This window comes from Aquarana catesbeiana, linkage group LG09 (assembly GCF_042186555.1).
Source record: "Aquarana catesbeiana isolate 2022-GZ linkage group LG09, ASM4218655v1, whole genome shotgun sequence".
NCBI classification, from domain to species: domain Eukaryota; kingdom Metazoa; phylum Chordata; class Amphibia; order Anura; family Ranidae; genus Aquarana; species Aquarana catesbeiana.
In genome coordinates this window covers 90,635,854-90,660,022 of record NC_133332.1, presented here as the reverse complement: position 1 = coordinate 90,660,022, position 24,169 = coordinate 90,635,854, and the positions used below count along the sequence as shown (strand labels likewise).

The following is a 24,169-nucleotide window of genomic DNA, read 5'->3' as shown; positions in this document are numbered from 1 at the left end:
ATTGGTATTTTCATTAAATCTGCCTGGAGTTCAGCTTTAAAGAAGATCTGTACCCATACGGTATTTTAAATTAAATTTTTTTTAAAAATAAAAATATGCTGCTAAAGGCACCCTCCACTGCTAATGCCACATGTCTGAAGACCACACAGTTTTAAAACTGGGTAGTTTCTCTTAACAACTGCATATATCTGCGTCTTAAGATAGTCTAAGAAACTCAACAGGTCATTGGTCAAAAAAAGGCATATTCTTTAATGAGTGTCGCATTGAGGTAATATCCAGTAAGTGCCTGTACAGCAAGGAAGTATTAACTCCATACCGTTCTGTTATTGTGGTCACTAGTGAAGATAAGTCATTTGAGAGCTTAACACTGTGCAGAGCTGTGAACATCACAAGTCCATAACACAACAGACTCAGCAATGCTTTGCAGGTCTTCACCCATACAAGATGTAATCTATGTGCTTTATGTTCTAAAGGTGATGCGTAGAGGTTTCTTTGTCCAGTAGGGAGAGACCAACCACACAACATGAAAAAGTTGGAAGACGTGTCGAACCAAGGGCCACCTAGATCTCTGCTCTGCTTGTTATTCTCCAACTACATCATGTATAATGTACCCAGACTGTTCTTCCAACATGACATTTCCCATAGATTCTGGCTTTTTGCAGTATTTTTTCTGATGCCCTCTGAGAAAAAAAAATGTTTCATGCCACGAGGAGGCTATGTAAGACAAGGCATTAGATGAAAGTGGCTCTTTTTAGATGACGCTCCTCCAGTTCTCTGTATAGTGCTTCATTCTCTCTCTGCAGCTTCCACATTCTCTCATTCTGTACCGTAATCTCCTGGAAAAACACAAAGATCTGGTTTATGATGCAGTCTTGTCTATATTCCCATTGCACACGTTCCTGGATTACAGGCTCATCTGTAGAGGGTGCTGTAGCGATTACCAGCTGGACACTGGATATATCACAAATCAGTACACATATTCACCAGCACACTATGGATCTTCAATTGCAGTCCAAAACTTTTATTGCAGAGGTTACATCACAAAAGAATCAGTGCAACGTTTTGGAGCCACACAGGACCCCTTCGTCAAGCATGTGATGAAGGGGTCCTGTGCAGCTCTGAAACATTGCACTGATTCTTTTGTGATGTGATCTTTCTGCAATGAGCCTGGGTTCACAGTGTAGCGATGCGGGAACCAGTGCGATTCCAGCGCCGGTTCCCGCATCGCATCTCTCCCGCAGGCAGTTCACACTGCCTTCTGTGAACCGGTGCGGGTGTCAATACAATGTTAATGACACCCCCAGATCAGTTTACAGATCGCAGTGCGAACTGTGGATTCGGACAGGAATCGGATCGCATGGGTGAGAATAACCATGCGATCTGATTCCGGTGCTTTAAAAAAAAAAAAAGTCCCTGCACCTATTTTGTGGGAGTCCAATGCGAGTTCAGCCATACAAACTGTATGGCTAAACTCGCATTGCACAGATATCGCATGTGATCGGCACCACAGTGTGATGTCTGTGTTCGCTACAGTGTGGATCCAGGCTAAAAGTTTTGGATTGCAAAGAAGATCCATGGTGTGCTAATGAATATGTGTTCTGATCTGGTTTAGCATGCCATATCTATTCTGCCTGTCGGCCCTCTCTTCCAGCTACAAACAAAACCTGCTTGGCAAGCTGGCAATTCTGACAATTGCCAGAAGGGCTGGTCTGTGCATTAATCAATTTTCCCTGTATTTCTAAAAACAGTAACACCACCCATAGACTGTAGACATTGATGAACAACAGTGCAAAGCTGTCAGTGACACCTGGCATAAATACTCTGATGTCAGTGATTGCACATGCAATTTTATGTCCTAATATAAGGATCCATAATTTAATGCATATGCATACTTTTCGTATTCACCAATGTTAATTGAAGGACAAAGCAGTGTAGATTCATGACCTCTATATTTCCTAGAAAGTTTCAGAGACTCCTTGGTATATACACAGAGGAACCAGTAAGACACAGGAAGAAGTTTACCAGCTGACCTCATTAGCACACCTTCACCCATCAACTAAGTTTTCACAGCACCCCAGGCATTTCTCCACATGTACAATTGCCTGGCTTCCCCAGGGTCCCTTCAGATGGGTTCAGGCTATATGCTAAACTCCCTGGGGCCACATGTAGCCCGCGGGACACCCCTGATGTAGTGCAAGAGTCTGCCTGATTGGATACAGAGTGATCAGATAGATGGTGTGTCCTCCGATTATATAATTTTGCTAATACTAAAGGAGATTGTACAGTGTATGGCCACATTTATATACCTAAAATTACCTAGATGTGCTTTTAGTGTCATTAATTGTTAACGGCACACCAAACACAGAAGCAAACACACATTTTGCCACATGAAAAAACAGGTGACAAATGCAGTAAAAAACGTGCCGCTCACACCACACCAAAATGTCCCATGAGCTACTTTGCCATGGGTAGCGCAGCCCATTGAAGACAATGTGTGTCACTGGAAAAGCGAGCCGAAAAATATGCGCTTCCACTACTTTAGGCAGGGGTGGGGCCTGAAAGTGAATTTGTGTTTACACAAGAACAATGAGGCTCCATTCACATCTGTGTGTTTCATTAAGGGAACCATGAATGCCAAGAAGCTGAGGGTAAAGGTGATGGACTGGCCAAGCATGTCTCCAGACCTAAACCCTATTGAGCATCTGTGGTGCATCCTCAAATGGAAGTTGGAGGAGCGCAAGGTCTCCAACATCCACCAGTTCCGTGATGTCGTCATGGAGGAGTGGAAGAGGACTCCAGTGGGAACCTGTGAAGCTCTGGTGAACTCCATGCCCAAGAGGGTTAAGGCAGTGCTCGAAAATAATGGTGGACACACAAAATATTTACACTTTGGGCCCAATTTGGACATTTTCACTTAGGGGTGTACTCACTTTTGTTGCCAGCAGTTTAGACATTAATGGTTGTGTGTTGAGTTATTTTGAGGGGACAACAAATTTACACTGTTGTACAAGCTGTACACTCATTACTTTACATTGTAGCAAAGTGTCATTTCTTCAGTGTTGTCACATTAAAAGATATAATAAAATATTTACAAAAATGTGAGGGGTGTACTCAGTTTTGTGAGATACTGTAGCTGAATCTGACTGCCATATAGATAACGTAAAACTGAGATTGCTGACTTCAGTTGCAGAGTTTTCCCAGTATTTCCACTTCCAATGACTTCACTGACATCCTCACACATCATACTCACCCGTGTTAGCAGCTGGTTTTGATATCGTAGTGAGGCGATGGTATCCGAATGTTTATTGCTGTATGGGGACTGCCGCCGATGGCCCTTAATGGATAGAGAAGACACATCAAGAAATGGATGAGGGACATACACTATTGCCAAAACTCATATCACAAATTATAATAGATACATTGTTTGTATAACCTATGAATTTTCCTGACGTCAGACCAGTACATGATGGAATAAAAAAATACAGGCTTATTCACAACACTAAGATGCATGCGTTATTTGCTAAATTACCATTATGGACAGCAAATATTACTGATACTTTACCTTGCCAACCCCTTATAGAAAATAACACATCGATTATTATTTCTGTCTGAAATGTCACTATATGCACCTTCCTAGAAAATATATCACCTTACTGACTTACAAAGATCCACAGGCAGTTCAACTCACCAAGAAAACACAGAAGTAAACCCCAATGTAGTTTAATCCAGTTTGGCACATAAAGGGGATGAAATTCATTTTATCTTGTAGTTGTAGGTAAAAAAGACAAATCAGATTCCTTGCTTTGCATGGAAAAGAATTAGACTGCCTACCAGCATCAAGAGGAAAACTAGGGGGTACAAACTAGCCAGAAACAAGAGGGGGAGTGATAAAGTGGAACATACCAATACATAACACAACAGATAATAAAACAAGCTGCTTTGGCAACACGGTTATACATTTGTAAACTGACCCTAACATACAGTATGATAGCATGCTCTTAGAAATTGTGATATCTACAAGCAAAGCTCCACAGAACTGTATCCCCAGAGGCAAATACTCTATCATTTTTACCCTGAAGGAACAGCACACACAATAGAAGCAGAGATGGGGCAGTCTAATGCCCCGTACACACGGTCGCATTTTCCGATGGAAAATGTCCGATCGGAGCATGTTGTCGGAAATTCCGACCGTGTGTGGGCTCCATCGGACATTTTCCCTCGGATTTTCCGACACACAAAGTTGGAGAGCAGGAGATAAAATTTTTCGACAACAAAATCCGTTGTCGGAAATTCCGATCGTGTGTACACAAATCCGATGGACAAAGTGCCACGCATGCTCAGAATAAATAAAGAGATGAAAGCTATTGGCCACTGCCCCGTTTATAGTCCCGACGTACGTGTTTTACGTCACCGCGTTTAGAACAATTGGATTTTCCGACAACTTTGTGTGACTGTGTGTATGCAAGACAAGTTTGAGCCAACATCCGTCGGAAAAAATCCTAGGATTTTGTTGTTGGAATGTCCGAACAAAGTCCGACCTTGTGTACGCCCTATAAGCCTTCAGATACTTTACCATTCCCTTTAAATTAATCAAAACACAGAAATGGACTAGAGCAGCTTTTCACAAACCTTTTCAACATAGATGAACCCCTGAAATAACTTTCCAGTCTTGGGGAACCCTGATAATAATTACTATATCTACAACTCATGATGTATTAGTGTGATGGTCAGTGGGAAGAATGCTCCTTACACTTGTGGTCATTGGGAAGAATTGTCCCCTTACAGATTGCTAAAAGGATCAATGTTGTCAGTGGAAACTTATCTGAGAGACAGAAATTGCTCATTCCTCAAGAAACCTCTAACAACCTCTGGAGGATCTCCAGGGCTCCATGAAGCCCTGGTTGCGAAACTAGAGCTAAATCTAGTAAACGTGGAATATGATGGTGACTGGGTGTCTGACAGGGTCTTTTTAAAGGAGAACTTCACTTTGGCTTAAGTTGTCCTTAAATAAAAGTGCAGACAGCCTGGACTTATGCTTGCCTTCAGTCCCAATTCAGTGATTTTGCCCCCCACATGGACCTGAACGGTCTCATTCCTATGGGGACAGCCATTCTCTGAGCAATCACTGGAGGCCACTATGAGTAAGGCTACCCATAATAATGAATGGGGCAACAACACGCATGGGCAGAATATAAGAGAGCTGGCCAGGTACATATCAGTGGTATAATTGCTAAATTGCTGTAGATAAGTATAAGCTCAAGCTACTTGTACTAAGGGGATGTATAGGGCTTTATTAAAGTTCCTTTAAAGTCCTAACAACCTTTTCTCTGTGTATACTTTGTAATTATATTTTGATTTTGCAGGCAGTCATATTTTGCTCAATACACATGCAGGTCGTGCTGGTCCTGGTATCTCGCTGCAAGACTACCAGACAGAGTCTGCCTGAAAATAATTGACTTTTAGATTTCTCTAATAACATAAAACCGCAACAATATTATTGGTGGTTTTATGGAATTATGAGAACTGAGTATTTGTTCATGACTAGAAAGTACTTTTCTAGTCATTTTACCTTTCTACTGCTGACACATGGTCTGTTGAATCATGCAATCAATATGTCAATTTTATTGATAGCTCCATTTTAAACCAGTAGCACTAAATTACAGGCACAAGCACTAATTTGTTATACACAGTGATTAGTATATTTCACAAATTATTGTTATTGTTATTATTGAATTGTTATTATTGCTAAATAACTGAATAACTATTATTATATAACACCCTGTTTTATTTTAAGCCCCAATTTGAGTTCATACATCAGTTGGCTCAAACTTTTATAGTTGTCCAAATTTCTACCTACTCCAAAGAAGTATAATTGTCCAAACTGGACCAGTTTACACCATAAGCTGCTAAATAGAGGGTTCATGGATGTTGTAGTGCCCTGGTGACCATCTTGTGGCCCTCGGACCCCAGGAACAGGAGTGTGGATTTTGTAAGGGAATCTAATGGCAATGATCTCTCTCATGTAACAAGTTCCTGGTCTCTGGTCTTTTCCTACAGCATGTCTCAAACCGCATGATCCATCATTTCTAACCATTACTTCTCTAATATTCTGCAGTCCCTGACAGTCTTCTGTAGCATTTCTTATTCTGAATATTATGTGTGGTCCTTCGGGGATGTCAGGAGCTGCAATTGAGGCTCCCTCCCTATACCTTGTAGGTTGACAACCACTGATCTAGGGGTTTACAGGTCGTTACCTTATCTGGATAGGACATTAGGTCATTCAAGAATCTGTTGACTTCCTGAATCTGTACCAAAAGAGCTGATCCAAGGAGGGGAGGAGGAGGCGCCTGATCCTAAGGCAAGAGACAACAACATGAGATAACTTGTATGCAGATACAATCCTTTTTCTGGCAATGGATAAAAACCTGAACAGAAATACAGAATATAAAAATCATGTAATTCCTAATTAAACAGCAACTTGGCAGGAACAGTGACACTGACACATTACACTCAGCCTAGTGACCCAATCTCTACTGCACTTAAGCAACATGCTCAGGTCACCATGCTGCCCCCAGCTGTGACAGGGCAATAAAGGAGTAGCAGCAGAGTGATCAATTCATCTCTCTGCTCTCTCTTTCATATTAGCAATTAGGAGATCTAATTAGCCCCAAATACTACTTCTCCCTCTTCCAGTCTAATGGCACGTACACGCGATCGGACATTCCGACAACAAATGTTCGATGGGAGTTTGTTGTTGGAAGTTCGTATGTAGGCTTCATCGGACATTTCTTGACGGAACTTCCGACAACAAAAATTTGAGAGCTGGTTCATTGTACACAATTCCAACGCACAAAATTCCACGCATGCTCGGAATCAAGTAGAAGAGCCGCACTGGCTATTGAACTTCATTTTTCTCGGCTCGTCGTACATGTTGTATGTCATCGCATTCTTGATGTTCGGAATTTCCGACAGCATTTGTGTGACCGTGTGTATGCAAGACAAGTTTGAGCCAACATCCGTCAGAAATAAATCCAGGATTTTGTTGTTGGAATGTCCGATTGTGTGGACGCAGCATAAGAGTTGTGGTACAGTGGTTTACATGAGAGTGAAAAGTCAACTGCAGGTATTTACACTAGTTACATTTAAGAATGAATGGAGATATTTAAAAAGAAAATCAACATTTTTAATAAACATATGACTGCATTTATAGGTAATCTCTTCATATCTGCCTGGAGTTCAGCTTTAAAGTGGTCGTAAACCCTCGCATATACCCAGTGAAGTGAACAGCCTCTGATGATAGACAGAAATGAAACAAATCCTCCTATATATCTTTTACTTGTTTATCTGCACTCTCCTCTCTACACCCCTTCAAAAGGGTAGATCATGTTAAAAATATTTCTTCATCTGTCAGCAGCACAGGAGTGGGAGGAGAGGCTGCAGTTACAGCGTGTGATTGCTGATTAGAGAAAAGGAACATACACCCCTCCGCACAACACAGTGTGTTCTGAATAGACAAACTCTGTTCTGAGCTCTCCCCCCCCTCCAACCTCTGTGTTGGGAACACTTCTCAGAAGTGACTCATGCTGATAACAGAGACAGGAAGCACCTGACACTTAGAACTTTGGAGAGAGAAGCAAAAACTGCAGCTATATGTGCTCTGATCAGATTCCATGATTAAGGTTTACAACCACTCTAACCCCTTCCCATCTGCGCTATAGCCGAATGACAGCTACAGCGCAGACCTACTTTCCCGGAAGGCCGTCATATGAGCTCGAGCGGCCTGCGTGCCCCGCTCTGTGATCAGAGAGTCTATGAGACTCGGCTAATCACAGATTGGCGTAAGGGGTTGTTTCTGACCCGTTGCCATGTGATCAGCTGTCAGCCAATGACAGCTGGTCATGTGATGTAAATAGAGCCGGTAATTAGCTATTTTTTCTCCTCACGCTGATAGCGTGAGGAGGAAAAAAAAATAGACAATCGGTGGCTGTCAGAGGGACATCGGTCCGGATCGCGGTGAGCTGCCGCAGAGTGATCTGTGCCACCTGCCAGTGCCCACAGTGCCACCTATCAGTGCCACCTATGAATACCACCAATTGGTGCCTCATCACCAGTGCTGCCTATCAATGTTACCAATCAGTGCTACCTATCAGTGTCGCCCATCAGTGCCCTTCAGTACCGCCCATCAGTGCCCTTTGGTGACACCCATCAGGGCCACCTTTTCTGTGCCTATCAGTGCAGCCCATCAGTGTCCTGGCGGTGATTCAAACTAAGGACCCTATTGCTTCAAAGCATCAGTACTAACCACTAAGCTACTGTGCTGCCCACATCAATGTTAGTCCACAACAAAGTAGGATTGGAGTACCATACCAATGTGCACTGCAATTCCCTCTTCTGCTCTGCTTCATGTAGACGTTCCCGGTACCAGTCCCGCGCTTTGTCAACCAGTTGAACTCCATCTAATAGAGCATCTCTTTCCTGCTCCAGCTCTTTCATACGGCGAAGCTGTAGAGGGATAAACATCTGTAATGTTTACTAAAAAAAAAAAATGGTCTTTAGTGTAGATATAACCCCCAAATGGATCACATTTAGTTTACTAAAGTACCGTGTATCATAAATAATTGCATTTTCTTTAATGAAATACAGTTTTCACCTCATTTTCATCCTTTGTTACACCTGCAGCTCCTTTGCAGGCACATTCTCTCTACATGCACTCCAGCAGTGGCTGCATTGGCATTCCTCAATGTGGGTTATCTGATGGTGACAACAATGGATTATGCTTGTGTAATGTGAGTTGGGCCACTTCTAGTCACCATCAAAAGCCTGTGTGAAAGGGTGGCAATGCAGGAGCACAATTGGGATAGAGTGTTGTCATCCTATAACAGGAAGTGCCTGAACAAGAACCTTCATGGCAGGATCACCAGACAGTCTTTTAATGAAAGCTGCATTAAAATGATTGACAACAGATAATAAAATACAGGTACGGTGGTAAAGCTTTTATGAGATTTTAGTGACTGGAGTTGGGCTTACTTAAACGGAGCAGATAGACTTTCCTTTTAAGATTTGTTTTCTTTTTCTCTGCTTTTTTTGTCTTTATTTTTACCTGGTGATCCTACCAAGCACACACATTTTCCTTACCCTGGGTGGCTATGTGGGCTCGTTCACACCATGTCCGTTGAGTTGCACTGACAAACAATGGATTTTTATATCCACATGTGATAACTTTCTTTGATCTACAGTCCCTTTCATATTGTGAACAAGTACAAAACAAGGAATAAATAAACCATGTACACTGATATCTGAGCTATATTTCCCGCTATCTAGCCACCAGCGAATGGGCATTGTGTCATGCATGGTTGGGCACACGCGATTACCAGCACGGTACTGAGGAATGTCGAACCCATGTGGGAATCTTGTGATAAATATTTGTCATGCAGCCATGAACATAGCACACTGCAAAAAAATATACTAGAGTAAGTCAGGGTTACGGCACCTTCCCTCATGCCTGTTTCCGGACATTCATTATCCATATCCAACACCCAATAAGTCACTGTGGAGGTAAAACTGTCTGATAGGTCCCTCGTCTACAAATCATTCAGAGGAAACCAAGTTAGCAATAAGTAAAAATGGTGTCACCAGGTCCAGACTTTTTTTATTGAAGCTTGTAGGCACACAACCTTTGGTGCCCAAAGGGACATCCCTCTGGCAGGATCTTCTTGAGTTTACATTTTCTTGTTCTACTGGTTCTAATCTGACTTACAATGTTGCTACAATATATAAATACATTTACATAGGATGAATGTGTTTCTACAGGTAAAAAATATGTGTATGAAAAGTGAAACCACACAGGAAAAAGCTGCCTTTTTCTCTCTGCTGCCTATACACACAAACCAATGGTAAGTCAGGTTATCCAAGGTACCTGCAAATCTTTGCGCTGGGGGGGGCTATTCGTTTTGAACAGTACCCCATGTACTTAGGCAATACACCTGCACTGCAGTGCACCACAATGCTCTTTCATGCAATCCCAAACAAGGGTCATTTGTGCTTTTGGCAGCGACTAGGTGCCCTAACATACTAGTTAAAATAAATATCTTGCACAAATCTGAACCCAGCCTTATGCCTTACTAAAGCCGCATACACACGGGTGGACTTTTCGACCGGACTGGTCCGACGGGCTTTCCAAGGGACTTTCAATGGACTTTTGACGGACTTCCGACTGACTTTTTAACGAACGGACTTGCCTACACACGATCACACCAAAGTCCAACAGATTCGTACGTGATGACGTACACCGGACTAAAATCAGGAAGTTGATAGCCAGTAGCCAATAGCTGCCTTAGCGTCGGTTTTTGTCCGTCGGACTAGCATACAGACGAGCGGATTTCTGGGTCCGGCGGAGTTACAACATAAAGATTTGAAGCATGTTCCAAATCTAAAGTCCGTCAGATTTTCGACTGGAAAAGTCCGCTGAAGGTCCGATGAAGTCCACACACGATCGGATTGTCCACCGGACTCGGTCCGTCGGACCAGTCCGGTCGAAAAGTCCGACCGTGTGTACGCTGCATAACAGTCTTGAAAAAAGATGTTCAACCACCAGCCAGAACAAAAAAACTGACTTGATTCTCCCATCCACACACTCGATGTGGGAGAATCCTCCCCTGTGAACTATTGTTTTCTGACAGCAGGGAAACTTTCCAGCTCTCAGAATACACTGATCAGCACTGACCGCTATATAAATCCAACAATGCGGATGTACAGAATTCAATCAGTAGATTGACATCTGTACAATAGCCTGCTCATACATGGATCGAAATTCATCTGGTCCCTGCTGAACTGGCCAAATTTCGATCCATGTATGGCCAGCTTAAAGCTGGCTGTACACTCAGCCCAGCAGGTTAAGGGCCAGTTGCGATCTGCAGTGGGTGTCAATATTAAATTAATAACATCCCAAACACAGATTGCAATTGCAGTGCATTTGCCCACATTGGATCGCACAGAACAGAAGTACCATGTGATCCGGTTGCAGTGTGCATGCACTATTTTTGGTGCCCTGCGGTGCAATTTCAACCCATTTAAAATTAATGGGCTGAAATCACATTGCACAGAACTACATGTGAATTGCATAGAATCGCACATATCATTCCTGTACAATTCCCATTGTGAACCCGCCCTTAGCCCTGGTTCACATTGCAGTGATTTGGCATGTCAAATTGCATGCCAAATTGGCGGCTATTGCCAGCAATGACATTGTCTGAATTAGTGTGACAACGCACTGATTCCTAAAAGTAGTTTCTGTATTACTTTTGGTGACTTTGGAGTGCGATTTCAATAGACATCTGTGGAGAAACCCGCACAGATGTCTCTGAAACCTCCCTGAAGTCGAGATTGACATGCGGGAATGAAATCGTGCGAGTTCAGCTGAGCTTGCATGACTTAATTTCCGCTGTCAGTGTGAACCAGGGCTTAATGAAAAAAATGAACAAATTTCCCTATCCACACAAACAAGGTGGATAGAGGAGTGTCTCCTGCCAGGGACATTGTGCTGTGACAGCGGCACACAACGCTGTCAGAATACACGGATCAGTGGCTGCAGCTGGTTAGCTGATCAATAAAAAATTTTCAACATGTCCCTTCAACAGAAGTTGAGCAATTAATTGACTTCTGTGGAGCAGGAACTGCCACACACTAATCAAAATTTCAGCCGATCCCCGCTGAACTGCGATCAGTGTATGGTCAGCTTCAGAGGGGCTGAAATATTTACCTATCCTGGGGAAAATGCTGCTCCAGGCTCCTTCAGTTGCCAGCCATGTGACCAAATATCTAGTTTCAATCACTTGATCCTGCTGAAGGGAAGATCAGTGTTCAGGTTAACTGATTAGCACCTTTGGCAGGGATCACATGACCAAATGCCTAGACCTTTGGTAATGTGACTGAAATTGATTGGGAATAGCATTTTCTACAGAGTGATAAGAATTTCATTATGTTTATGGTTACTTTTGATTACAATTCAATATACTTTAGATTTGTTTAGCAGTTACCAATTAAATCACTGAGCTGGTAAAAAAATAGTTTGAACACTATATTTAAAACCCAGCATGAAATTAGTTTTATGACCCTCATGATTGCTTCTTTTGTGATTATTGACAGAAAAATCAGTTCAGTCTCTGAAAGAATCTCCACAGATGGGTCAGTTTTTTAGCAACAAATGAAAATATCGCTGGAAGGCAGAGGCGACCACCATGATCCTTTGCTTTGGTGCAAGTAGTCAGTATATGATAGCACCATTTGTTTATTTCCAGAGCTAGCTGCTGGCGCCCCTGCACTAATCTGTGTCCATATCAGAATTTACCTTGTCCCCTTGTGTCCCATGTGATCGTACAGAGCTTCTCCTCCATATTTCTCTGGACTCACTTGGTGATTTTCTCTGATGTCTCTCTGAAGCTTTATGGAAAATTGGTGGTCCTTAGAAATCCCCTGAAGAAGCCAATGTTGGCGAAACATGTTGGGATCTGATATCAAGCACTAATCACTTTCTATATATGGACACCAATGACCATTGATGTATTATACTCAGATTTTTATTTGAACCCATAATTTGTTTTAATTTTGTATGAATAAACTTTCGATTTTTATAAAATGTATCCTTTCTAATTGTGTCACAGCTATAATCCCAATCACCCTGTTGCTGTAATTTTCAATTCAATAGGGATGAGGTTCCGGATATCATATTGTCACCCATTCTGCTACTCAAGCTAAATGAAAGTATCAAATCACACAATGGAGTGCACGGATTGTAATGTGTGTGTGTGTGTGTGCAACAACAGAAGCTAAGGAGAAGGAAATGTTTGTTTTGCTTAGTAACCAATCACATTTCTCTTATGTATTCTAACCTGCTCTAAAAGGATGACAGCTGCAAGGAAGATGTAAGTGCAGAGATCACACATCACTTGTCATATCTCATTGTTCTGTCCATACTGTGACATTTACAGTCTAGCCTCACCTGATAACATTATGGTGAGGATTCAGGAAAAACTGGAGTCACTCTACGTGTGGCCTTTGCCAACAACAACCAAACCCATCATTTTATTTACTGCACAAACCAGAAGACAAATACAGCAGAGTCACCACTATGTGTCACATAAACATAGACCGAGTGTCACAACCCCGCCGAGGATTAACAGATTACAGCATGTGCATGTGGGGAGTCATTCCCTGGAGGACAGGACAGACAATACTGCAAACATATATATATATATATATATATATATATATACATATACATATATATATACATATACATATATATATATATACATATACATATATATATATATATATATATATATATAAGATAGATAGATAGATAGATAGATAGATAGATAGATAGATAGATAGATAGATAGATAGATAGATAGATAGATAGATAGATAGATAGATAGATAGATAGATAGATAGATAGAATATCTGTTATTCTATCTATCTATCTATCTATCTATCTATCTATCTATCTATCTATCTATCTATCTATCTATCTATCTATCTATCTATCTATCTATCTATCTATCTATCTATCTCATATCTGTTATTCTTTCTATCTATCTATCTAATATCTATCTCATATCTGGTATTCTATCTCTCTTCCTATCTATCTAATAACAGATAGGAGATAGATAGATAAAATAACAGATATGAGATAGATAGATAGATAGATAGGATACACATACAGACAGACTGATATAAAATGTGAAAGGAACACAAAGATGGAGCTATAGATAGATAAAATGGATATGGAATGATAACAAAGATAGAAATACTGATTATTCAAAGTGACAAAGTTGTCAAGTAAAATAGATAAATAGATAGATAGAACAGACATGATATAATTAGAAATATAGATATTCTGATTGTTAGATATGACAAAGTTGACAAAGCGGAAAGAAATAGATAGATAGATAGATAGATAGATAGATAGATAGATAGATAGATAGATAGATAGATAGATGTAGCTGGATGGAAAGATACATGTATAAATATATAACAGTAGTGGTAGTGAGTCAGTCAATAGTAAATGTCTATACTCAGAGAAAAAAGTTAACAAAGCAAAAACAAAACAAAAAAGAAGACCAAAACATGTATAAATAACATTAAAAAAATGGGCAGACTTGGTCTTTGTCTGCCATCAATTTTCTATGTTCTATGTTTTAGATAGATGGACAGAAAAACAGTTACGGGATAAATACACAGATAGATTGATAGATAGATAGATAGATAGATAGATAGATAGATAGATAGATAGATAGATAGATAGATAGATAGATAGATGGATAGAGTGTTAGGCCCACATACACAATCCCCCCAGTCATATGACACCATCCTATAGACTCACCCACAGGTAGAAGGTCAGGGCCTCTCGGCTGCTGTGAAGTGGAAGGATGAGGATGGTATAGGCAGCGTGCACAGCCATACATACCGTGTGTGGGGTGCAGAGTACCGTGTAACTCAGTGTTATTCAGGTGTCTGTTTACACATGTATATGTTCATTCAGTATTGTTCTCATGTAGGGGTGGAAGTATGTGCATGCATGTTTCTGGGTGAATGTACATGTGTGTGCATACGTGTATGTGAGTGGCTATGCTATGTAGATGTGGCTGTATAGCAGTGGGTGTGTACATGTAGTCCCTGTGAAGTGCTAGGCGTGTCAGTGTATGTACCTGTCTGTAGCTCCCAGGCCCCCCTCCTCCTTCCCTGCCTCTATTCTGCTCAGACTTCTTGTCACTGGCTGTCACTTCTCTCCCCCTCTCTCTGGCCCCCTTTAATCCTCTCCTCTTCCTCTGTTGCCTTCTGTCCCTCACCAGAGACCCCACTTTTCTCTCCTGCCCTCCGTCCCCCCCCGGTAATCTGCCTCTCTGGCTGTTTGGCTCCACCTGTAACTAGTTCTCGCTCTCTCCCCCTGGGTGACCCTGTCTCTGGAACCCTCTCCAATTTCTCTGCTGAGCCGCACAGACTTGTCCTCCTGTTGTTCCCAAACAGCAGCCCTGTGTGAATAGTGAAGTTATGCGGCCAGAGCTGACACTCCCTCATCGCCCGCTCTTTCCCACCCCTCCTTTATCTGTTCAGAGCTCCTGTGGCCCCTCTCACCCACCCTGTCCTCTTCTGTCTTTATTTTACTCTGCAAGGAAGGAGCAAAATAAATGAGAGGAAGAGAAAACTCAGAGAAAAAGAGAAAAGAGAAATATGGAATGAAGGTGAAGCGACATAGATGGCACAGGGACCCTGTGCATACAAACATGGTTGGGGCCTTCTTTGAAGGCCATCATAGCTATGCCCTCTTGGCATCCCTCATTGGGAGTTCACAGGGGACTTGCAGCATATTGTGCCAACATATGCGGTAATGCCTGTTGTCTCTGATCTCCATATTCACTCCATCAGGGCCCTTGCATAACCAAAACTATTACATTGGCAGCAATGAACCCAGAACCTGCCATACAAACACAGAAGAGTGATGGTAGAAAAAGACCAAGTGGTCCATCAAGGCTGCCCATTTTTGATTTTTTTTGTACCTTTTTGAAAATTAGGTTTATGTTTGTCTCAAGCATGTTTAAATTCACTGTTTACTGACAAACTAACTCTGCTGGAAGTCTGTTCCAAGCATCAGTTACTCTTTTGGTAAAATAAGAAAATTATACAGCGTGGACAGACAATTCTCCTGCTGTGCCACACCTGCTGTCAAAATACCCAAACAATGGCTGCATCTTAATGAATGCAGAATTTTTTTGGCCAACAATATTCCAGTGCTTTAAATTTTTCAGTCGAGGGATGTTAATCTGGAGATAGCCGACAGGACCACCCACAAGAGGATTTTGGCTGGTTCATTAGAAACTGGCAAAATTTTGATGTGTATGGCCAGCTTAAACATCTATATAGGGGAACCAGGACATCCTTCTTCCTGCTGGTGGTCCCTTTAGTGATAACCAAATATCTATATAGGGGAATCGGGACCTCCTTCCTCCTGCTGGTTGCCCCCCTAGTGATAACTAAATATCTATATAGGCGAATCAGGACCTCCTGCCGGTGATCCCTCTAGTGATAACTAAGTTTCTATATAGGGGAATTAGGACCTCCTTTCTCATGCCGGTGGTCCCCCTAGTGATAACTATATATAAATATATAATGGAATTAGCCCTTCTTTCCTTCTGTTGATGACATCTCTAGCGATAACTAAAAATGTATATAGAGGAATGTGGACCTCCTTTTCTCTTATTGCTGTTATCCCTCTAGGGATAACTAAAGATCTATACTATATATGGGAATCAGGACCTCCTTCCTCCTGCTGGAGATCCCTCTAGTGATAACTAAATATCTATATAGAGGAATTAGCCCTGCTTTCCTTCTGTTGGTGACATCTCTAGCGATAACTAAAAATGTATATAGAGGTATCAGGACCTCTTTCCTCTTCCTGCTGTTACCCCTCTAGTGATAACTAAAGAGCTATACTGTATATGGAAATCAGGACCCCTTCCTCCTGCTTGTGATCCCTCTAGTGATAACAGTCCCAGCCGGTGGTCGCTTCAGCACCCACTTTTACATACAGCCACTTATACAGGGACGTGTGTGTTGGGAATAGTGCATTGGAATCATTGAAACAAAGTCCCTCTGTCCCCCCTTCCTCATCATTTGTCCCTCATTTTGGTCTTATCTATATACTGTAGTTGTATATAGAATGCGTTATTCATCTATCAAAGCCAATATAAAGGAAAAGTAGTGGTAAAAAAGCATTTATGGGTTTAACCAAACATTTTTTTTATGTATAATTCTCCTTTAAGGGGTTAAGCCTACATAGTTTTGCTAATAGACTAATGTTCAAATCTCAAAAAATTCAGAGGTATGCAGTGTTACATTAAAATCCTGCAAAGCAATAAGAAACTGTTAAAAAATGTACCTGTGCATCCATTCTTGGAATGTGAAATAAATACATTTTCTGCACTCCTAAAAATTCATAAATATTATAAAAAATCCACTCTAGTGGCTGTACAAATATCACAAAAATATTCAAAAATTAACAATACCAGTATACAGCACTATAAAAAAATAAAACCTATAAAACCCAAAATACATTTGTGTATATATTGATAATATGTATCTACTAATAAACCGTGCACACAAAAAAAACACATTAATGTCCATAATAAAAATGTGTTGTGTAAAACAAATGATCAATCAGTGATAATTCATGAAAGTTCATCACTGTTATACAACACGTGTTTGTTTACCATTTTTATTTACTTGAACGTTTAGAGACTCTTGAGGAAGCCTCTGTGTTTAGCTGTAGCCTCCGTTCAATTTTAGACTTCATATTGAATTATATACTTTGCTCAGGGTGTGCAGACTTTTTCTAATTAGTACTGTATATTACTTGCTTTACTGGTTGATCAGTTTAATTGTCTGGGATAATGATTTACACTTACATTTCATGTATATTAATTGTCTATATATATATATATAGATATACATTTTTTTTTTTAAATATAGCGGTCTCTACAGCAAAGGAAAATCGCCACTCCAGGTGAGAGACTCCAGGCACAATGAATAGTATAGCACTCCTCACACGGGTGCAAGCCCTGGCTCGCCTGCCGTAGAAGACTGAATGAAGGAAGAAATTGGCTGCACACCGACGTGATTGAAGTCCATTTATTGAATATTTCATGCAAACAATGACACACACCACAGTTGCAGTAGCCGGAACAGAGGTGGACTAGTTTCACACAGGTACACTGTTGAGTAAGCACAGTGTAGTTGTGCGAAACTAGTCCACCTCTGTTCCGGCTACTGCAACTGTGGTGTGTGTCATTGTTTGCATGTAATATTCAATAAATGGACTTCAATCACGTTGGTGTGCAGCCAATTTCTTCCTTCACATGGTCTCTACAGAGGGAGTTTAGGGGACTGAGGTTCAGAAAAAGCATACCAATCAGCAGTTGCTAAAAAAAAAAAAGTGATCCCTTCTACCCCCTCTACCACCAGAAACAATAGATTGCAGTAATCAGAGCAAATGCTACATTTTTTAAAATCAGTTTCACAAATATTTTCATAAATCATTTTGAATGAATTTTAAATTTTGAACACTTTAGACATCATTATGGAGGTTCTCTGGAGTGGGGTCCAGTTAATTCACAGTGAAAGGGGTCTCTGGAGTTTCAAAATAATAATCAGAAAAGTTTGCACACCCTGAATAAAGCAAATAACTCTTTGTAAACCATATAAGACAGTGATATGCAATTAGCAGACCTCCAGCTGTTGCAAAACTACAAGTCCCATCGTGCCTCTGGCTGTCATGCTTGTGGCTGTCAGAGTCTTGCTATGCCTCATGGGACTTGTAGTTCTGCAACAGCTGGAGGTCCGCTAATTGCATGTCCCTGATATAAGAGAAGGAGGGTTAAAGCTAAATACAGGGGCTTTCTCAGCAGTCTTCAAAAAATCAAGTAAATAAAAATGATAAAGATAGTATATCGCAATACCGTTTCAATAGTTATATTTGTATATCATCAATAATGTACAACAGGATACATAAAAGCATCTGACCAAAAAAAGCAATCCCCAGATCCCAAGCTACACTAGACAAAATGTATCTAACATGGGCTGTAGGTAAATAATGCAATACATCCTATCAGCTGGGAGGCATTAGAGCCACATAAAGATTATGTCAGGGCATACAGATACCAGTAAAAAAATTAAAATAAAAAAAGAGGACACCCGGTACAGATGGGGGCAGAACACAACATTTTGGGGCATAACCTCTTTCTCTTTGTACCCTCAAACGTTGCCTTCCACCCCATCTGTACCAAGTGTCGTCCTGGCATACAGGCATATTCTTTATATGGCTCTTAAGCCTCCCAGCTGTTCTGATATATTGCATTATTTACATAGGCTACTTTCACACTGAGGCGCTTTACAGGCGCCACAGCACTAAAAATAGCGTCTGTAAAGAGCCCCGCGGTGCGCTTGCAAAAAAGTCCTTCAAGCCGCATCTCTGCAGCGCTATAGGAGCAGTGTATTCACCGCTCCTAAAGCGCCCCTTTCCATTGAAAACAATGGGGCAGCGCCACAAACCCACCGGCAAAGCGCCGCTGCAGCGGCACTTTGCGGGCAGTTTTAACCCTTTTTCGGCCGCTAGCGGGGAATAGCGCCGCTAAAACTACGGTAAAGTGGCACTAAATATAGCGCCACTTTGCCGCCGATGCCCACAACGTCCCAGTCTGAAAGTAGCCTTATAACCCATGATAGATACATTTTTTTCTAATGTAGTTTGGTATCTTGGGATGGGTTTTAGGTCGGGTGCATTTATTTATATTGCTGTACATAATTATTGACTTACAATTATAACTATTGTGAACACTATTGTGCTGTGTCTTCTTTATAATTTTTGTTTTTTGTACTAGACTCCTAGGTGTCTTCCTTTGCTTCCATGAGAGTCCCCATTCTCATTTTGTTATCTAGTTCACACACAGTGTCACTCTGGTTAAAGCAGAACTTCAGCTGCAACTTTGTTTTTCTTTGACAAAGCTAAGAAAAGGTTAGAAACTATGTTGGGTTTTTACCATTGTCTATGCCCCTGCTAGGGGATATAGAAATTTCTCAAGCCCCTGTGCACCACTACAAATGCAATGTTAAATTGGGCAGGCTGGTCATACATGGGCAGATATTTAAATGGGAATGATGGGAGGGTGGACATCTGCCCATCTTTGATTCCAAGAGGGCTACTGATGGTACTGGTTGATCAATTTAATTGAAGGACTGAAGAAGAGTCTAAGGCCGCGTACATACGGGCGGACTTTTTGACCGGACTGGTATGACGGACCTTTTGACGGACTTCCGACGGACATTTGAATGAACGGACTTGCCTACACACAATCACACCAAAGTCCGACGGATTCGTACGTGATGACGTACAACCAGACTAAAATGAGGAAGTTGATAGCCAAGTAGCCAATAGCTGCCCTAGCGTCGGTTTTTGTCCGTCGGACTAGGATACAGACGAGCACATTTTTCGACCAGACTCAAGTCCGTCGGAAAGATTTGAAGCATGTTTCAAATCTGAAGTCCGTCAGATTTTCGACTGCAAAAGTCCGCTGAAGGTCTGATGAAGCCCACACACGATCGGATTGTCCGCCGGACCAGTCCGGTCGTAAAGTCCGCTCGTGTGTACGCTGCATAAGTGGTTCCTTAGCTCATTCTTGGAGAATATTTTCTTATGATGGTGTCACACGTGTTTCTTCTTTGATTGCAATGAAATTACAATCATTTTTCATTAAAATAATTTTTTTGCTTGCATTATTAAAAAATGAATCATGTTCTTTTACCCCAAACACTACAAACAAAGAAATCAAACATTTTCCCCATCTTACTGTTTGCTCTTCAGTGTGACAAAGCAATAAAAAATTACCATAAATGTCCCACACACATTTTTCAGAAAATCTCAACAGCCAGGCTATCAAAACACTGGACCGAAACCTGTGTGGGTGCCTTTACGTCCTTCCATTACAAGTGTGGTTTACAAAGTACAACATCCATCGTCAGCCTTGACGTGTTTTGTGGCTAAATACTGGAAGAACATGAAGGTAGCTGTTGAATGAGTCATATATTTTATTAACTGCCGCTTATGAAAAGATCACAGGTGGATGAGTTACAAGTGTGCGCTGCAAGCCTAGAGGTGGGACAGCTGCTGAACTCTCTGTCCCCACAGGGAAGTGAAGCCCTATGTACTTTAATAATGAACAATGATATGAGAAACTTCCATGTAAGAGAACAATATGGCAGTTAAATGTGTGATGTCTTCTACGCCCAGGCCTGCATGTCATGACATACTCTACTAAAAACTGCTGTCTTCATACGGACACAACAAAAATTCAGATATGACTGATAAATAGATAGATAGATACGGTAGATAGATTTGGTTTATAAATACAACCAATAAATGGCAACCATGCTCTGCAATTTGACCCCATAGTAGCAAATTAGATTTAAAGTACATCTAAACTTACAACTAAAAATATTATACATTGCAGCATATCAGTCATTAGATGTGGTGGCTGCATTTGTTTTCTGGATTTTTTTTCTGTATTTTCACCAGATGATCCTGTCAGTCATGTCTTGGGATGACAACGCTCACTGAAGCCACTGTACCTATGGGGGGAGTTATGGCCATCACTAGGATACTCTTCTGATTTGGACGAGTAACCCCTCTTTCTCTCCTAATCTCCATTACACAAGGAGGCATTCTGCTGCAGTTCACAGAAGATAACTGAGAAAACTGATGACTGTTCCATATATTAGTTTTTGGGGGGGTTACAAGGACCAGAAATCGGGAAAGATTAATAGATATTTTTCTGTAGATACATATACACTGTAGATTCCACCACTCTATTTCCATAGCCTGATTCTGAGGGACTGTCCCTGATTTGGAACAAAGTCCCTCTGTCCCTCTTTCCTCCTCATTTGTCCCTCATTTTGGTCTGATCTATATAATTGTATATAAAATGCACTATTTATCTTTCAAATAGTGTTTCCCAGTGCTAAACCTTTGATCCAAATTCGAAATTGCTACATTTGTTAATTTCAAGAGCCAGTTTAAAGGAAGAATAGTAGTAAAAAAAAGCACTTGTGGGTTTAACTAATAATTTAATATAATTCTCCTTTAAGGAGATCTGTTCTATGCCTACATCATTTTGCTAATAGGTGTCCCTAGTTCCCATCTCAAAAAGCTGGGAGTTATGTCTACTTCTCTTCACAGCGATAGGTATTCAGAGCGGCCATGCTTGGGAAGGAAAGGGAAAGATTGGAGCAGAGGAACAGTGCTGGGAGTGGCTTCTATGGGCATGTTTGCACGGAATAAGGAGAGGGAGAAACTAAGAAAAACTGCAGCTGGGGTTGCTGGAGAGGCCCTGCCCACTGCCTGGAAAGGTGAATGGGGGAGCTGTGATTGGCTGTAGGCACAGACTGAGGAGGAACAGCCAGCTCCCCATCTAGAGGAGAACTATAGAAGCTGCAGGGACTGGTGGGACATGTAGTCCCCAAAAGAGGAAGTGTTGTACAGAGGAGACTGTGTGGGACTACAAGTACAAGGAGATGAGAAGCTGCAGGAGAAAAAAAAAATACTGCTAACCTGCGTGCTAGTGGGGTCTACTGCTGAGACTGGTGACACTGTTGAGTTCCAGTGCCCCCTGTGTCACCAGATCGGGACTGAACTGTTGTACCTGCCAGAAAGTCAGAGAGTATGGTGCTGCCTAGAAGGCCATTGGCACTAGGAAGAGGGGACCCAAACAACGGTGGCTGCTTCAGGGGTAGCACTACAAGTACTTGCCATGTCCCTCCTAGCCACCCCTCTCTGAGACGTCTACAACTAAGGCCATTGGGGTAAAATGTGTCAGCAGGAGTGGCCACTAGGTGGGGCTCTGGGGGATGTACTATTTTGTGCAATAAATCCATTTCTAAGAGTGATGTCATTGATGTGCCACCCATTTATTATAACAAGCTATTTTTCTATACTTGTAGAAAATGTTCTCAGCCTAAAAAAACAAAACTAATGCAGCCTCCACATTTATTCCAAGGGCTGGTAAGCTGCAATATACTACTTTTTTTGGGGGGGGTTTGGTTACACTTGAATTCCATGCAGGACAATGACCGTTGGAGAATAACACTGATAATATGATTGTTTGCTGTGGAACCATAGTGACACTTTCAGCCAAATGTGAATCACCAGATATTCAGACACATAGATGGCCAAATCTGTAACTACAACCAATATAACTAAACAACCTATGTTTGCTTGTTTCATTAAACATGCACATCGGAAAATGGAATAAGAATCACATCTACTCTCTGCAAAGTTAGTTATATTTTTAAAAAATGGGCCTTAGGTACCGTATTGTAATCAATGCCACTAGTTAATGTATGCCGGCGTATGCGCTGCTCTTGCCGTGTCAGTCGTACGGAGGAGGGGACATCATTGTGGATGCTCTGGGATCGTGTCACGCCTTTTGTACCTAAAAAGAAGAGAAGTGTGTTACATCCGACATATGATTAGTGTATAATGGACTGAATTTTTATAAAGAGGATTTTTTTAAGAGGTTTGATATGTCTCTGCATGTAATTAATGTTTCTCTCCATCTGTTCCCATCTTAGTAACCTGCATCTGTTCTGATGAAATTAGGAGTTCATATCAGGGCTTCTTATGGACGGATTTTCATTTCTAGGACTGGAGACACATGGAGCAAAGCAACTGTTTGACTAGACAACGAAATGTGTCAATTGTATCATGTCGAGTAATGTATGTTTTGTTACTGGATGCATTAAAATAAGGCCAATAAAATATTCACTATATTGTCAAAAGTATTGGGGCACATGAACTTTAATGGCATCCCAGTCTTAAGCCTGGTACACACGATCAGATTGTTGGCCAACCGAGCGTCTGATTTTTGTCAAAAGGGCGTGTGCGTGGTTCTTGTCTTGCATACTAACAGTACACAATTGTCGGCCAACAAACACAAACGTAGTGACATACTTTGAGGAATTTCAACTCTTGAGCGCCACCCTTTGGGCTCCTTCTGCAAATTTCGTGTTTGGTGAGCATTGATTCCGAGCATGCGTGTTTGTACTTTCAACTTTTGTGTGACAGACTTGTGTACTGACTATCAGAAAATCTGAAAACAGACCGTTTTCCGCCGAAAATTTACTAGCATGTCCTCCAACATTTGTTGGCAGAAAGTTGGACAACAACTGTCAAAAGGAGCATACTAACGGTCAGATTTTAGGACAACAGTCTATCAACAAACAATCCCCTGCCAACAATCTGATCGTGTGTACGAAGCTTAAGTCTGTGGGGTTCAATATTGAGTTGGCCCACCCTTTGCAGCAATAACAGTTTCAACTCTTCTGGGAAGGCTGTCCACAAGGATTAGGAGTGTGTATATGGGAATGTTTGACTATTCTCCCAGAAACGCATTTGTGAGGTTAGGCGCTGCTGTTGGATGAGCAGTGTTCATTTTGACATCAAATTTCGATTTAGTTCTTTTGACTAAAATGACATTTTATTTTTAGTCGTATTTTAGTCTTTTGACTAAAATGCCATTTTAGTTTTAGTCATATTTTTAGTCATCTGAATTGTTTTTAGTTTTAG

The 24,169-nt window shown here is 41.3% G+C and overlaps 1 protein-coding gene across 2 annotated transcripts in view; it reads right to left on the bottom strand.

Moving 5' to 3' along the window:
- Positions 1-225: 225 nt before the first annotated feature.
- LOC141107906 (suppressor APC domain-containing protein 2-like) overlaps positions 226-24,169 on the bottom strand; it is a 30,765-nt gene continuing 6,821 nt past the window's right edge. For both annotated transcript variants that reach the window (XM_073598966.1, XM_073598967.1), the window contains 5 exons: positions 22,915-23,036; positions 8,368-8,502; positions 6,255-6,353; positions 3,251-3,334; positions 226-836 (listed from right to left, as the gene is read on the bottom strand). In XM_073598966.1, the coding sequence (XP_073455067.1) occupies positions 732-836; positions 3,251-3,334; positions 6,255-6,353; positions 8,368-8,502; positions 22,915-23,036 (545 nt within the window). In that variant the 3' untranslated portion in view covers positions 226-731. The remainder of the gene's footprint in view (positions 837-3,250; positions 3,335-6,254; positions 6,354-8,367; positions 8,503-22,914; positions 23,037-24,169) is intronic.